A 1,745-nucleotide genomic window follows, 5' to 3' on the forward strand; every position below is an offset into this window, starting at 1 on the left:
TATTCATCAAAGAATCCTGAAAAAAAAGTATCATAGGTTCCAAAAAATTATTAAGAAGCACAACAGCTTCTTACTGATAATAATTCATATTAGAATGATTTCTGAAGGATCATGTGACACTGAAGACTGGAGTAATGATGCTGAAAATTCAGCTTTGCATCACAGGAATAAATTAGATTTTAATGTATATTAAAATAGAAAAACGTTATTTTACATCATAATAATATTTCACAATATTACATTTTTTCCTGTATTTTTTATCAAATAAATGCAGCCTTGATGAGCATAAGAAACTCTTTTAAAAACATAAAAAATCATTCTGATCCCAAATTTTTGAACGGTAGTGTATATTATAATTTTATTTTAACCTAAAATGTGTCTTTTTTTATTTTTTTAGTATTGTGTGAGTTTAGCGATGTGTTTAGCTTTCTGAGTTTAATCTTCTGTACCTTCTCCTGCATTGTAAGCCAGTATGGCTCGGGTTCTCATCTGCTTGCCCTCTGCGGTTTTGCTGGAGCAGGTCTGGGAGCAGGTGGACCATTCAGTCCAGAGGCTGAGAGCGCAGTCTTTAGGGCAGGGAACCAAACAGGGCACAGATGAAGGGTAGACCTCATCCACACACATCTCCTTCTCCACCTCGGTACCTGAAGCACAAAACATTTGTGGGTTTACAACGTGTTTCAAATTTATTAAGCACCATTTGCATGCTTATTTTTATTGTACACTCTGCAAAACCTATAAGCTGATGCATTTAAAGTATGAGCTGATGAAAATTAATGCAGAAAAATTTCTGTTTGTTAAACAGTATTTAAAAAATAAATACAGAGTCGTAGGGGATCTTGACCAACATCAACTTACAAATTCATATTTTATGTAATAGTAACATCTGGTGTAGTTTCATTTGATCTCAGATGTAGGTTACATACAGTACAGCAGAAAGGTGAGGCTGATGTAACCTGTCAAGCACATGTCTGGGTCATAATTCATCTCAAATATCAAAAGAAGCAAGAAGGCAAGACAATCAGGCCTATTTTTAAGACTTTTTAGATTTTTTGCATGCATTACTTGCATCACAATTAGGTACATTTTTCTCTCATAATTCTTGCAATAATACTATGCAATAAAATCTTGGCAACACTTTATTTTAAGGTGTCCTTGTTACACGTTTACATGTACTTTCTATTATAATAACAATAAATTATGCATAATTACATGCAACTAACCCAAAACCAAACCCTCATCCTAACCCTAACCAGGGGCACCACTAGCAATTTTGGGCCCTATGAAAGAATATGAGGTTGGGCCCCCTACCGCACCAAACATACACTATATTGCCCAAAGTATTGGGAAAACTCAATAAAACTAAAAAAAAACTCATCGCCAAACACCAATGACTTGTACATATGCGAACAATCATTTTAGACACTTCCAAAACTGTGGCAAAAAAGATGGAAATACAATTTTTAAATACATGAATTATGTTTCCATCTTTGATGCCACAGTTTTGGAAGTGCCTTTTTCTGTTCTAAAGAAGGGTGTAGCAAACGGTGGCAAAATAATTAAATAATAATTCGCGTGTATCTGGTTGCCATGACAACCTCACTCCTGCTGCTGCTCTATGTAATCAGATTGTGAATTTGTAGATGTTCTATAGCAAAACAAAAATGTGTTTAAAAGTACGACTGACCAAATCGTCCGGCTCGGTTTGCTCCCCCCCCCCTCGAACTCGAAGACATCTCTAATTA

At 35.2% G+C, this 1,745-nt stretch overlaps 1 protein-coding gene across 1 annotated transcript in view; it reads right to left on the reverse strand.

Annotated features, from left to right (window-relative positions):
- Positions 1-1,745, reverse strand: part of thsd7ab (thrombospondin, type I, domain containing 7Ab) — a 133,455-nt gene that overhangs the window by 55,049 nt on the left and 76,661 nt on the right. Inside the window, exon 8 of the mRNA XM_016574204.1 lies at positions 450-644. Coding sequence (XP_016429690.1) covers positions 450-644 — 195 coding nt within the window. The remainder of the gene's footprint in view (positions 1-449; positions 645-1,745) is intronic.

This window comes from Sinocyclocheilus rhinocerous, unplaced genomic scaffold (assembly GCF_001515625.1).
Source record: "Sinocyclocheilus rhinocerous isolate Xijiao unplaced genomic scaffold, SAMN03320098_v1.1 scaffold1735, whole genome shotgun sequence".
Taxonomy (NCBI): domain Eukaryota; kingdom Metazoa; phylum Chordata; class Actinopteri; order Cypriniformes; family Cyprinidae; genus Sinocyclocheilus; species Sinocyclocheilus rhinocerous.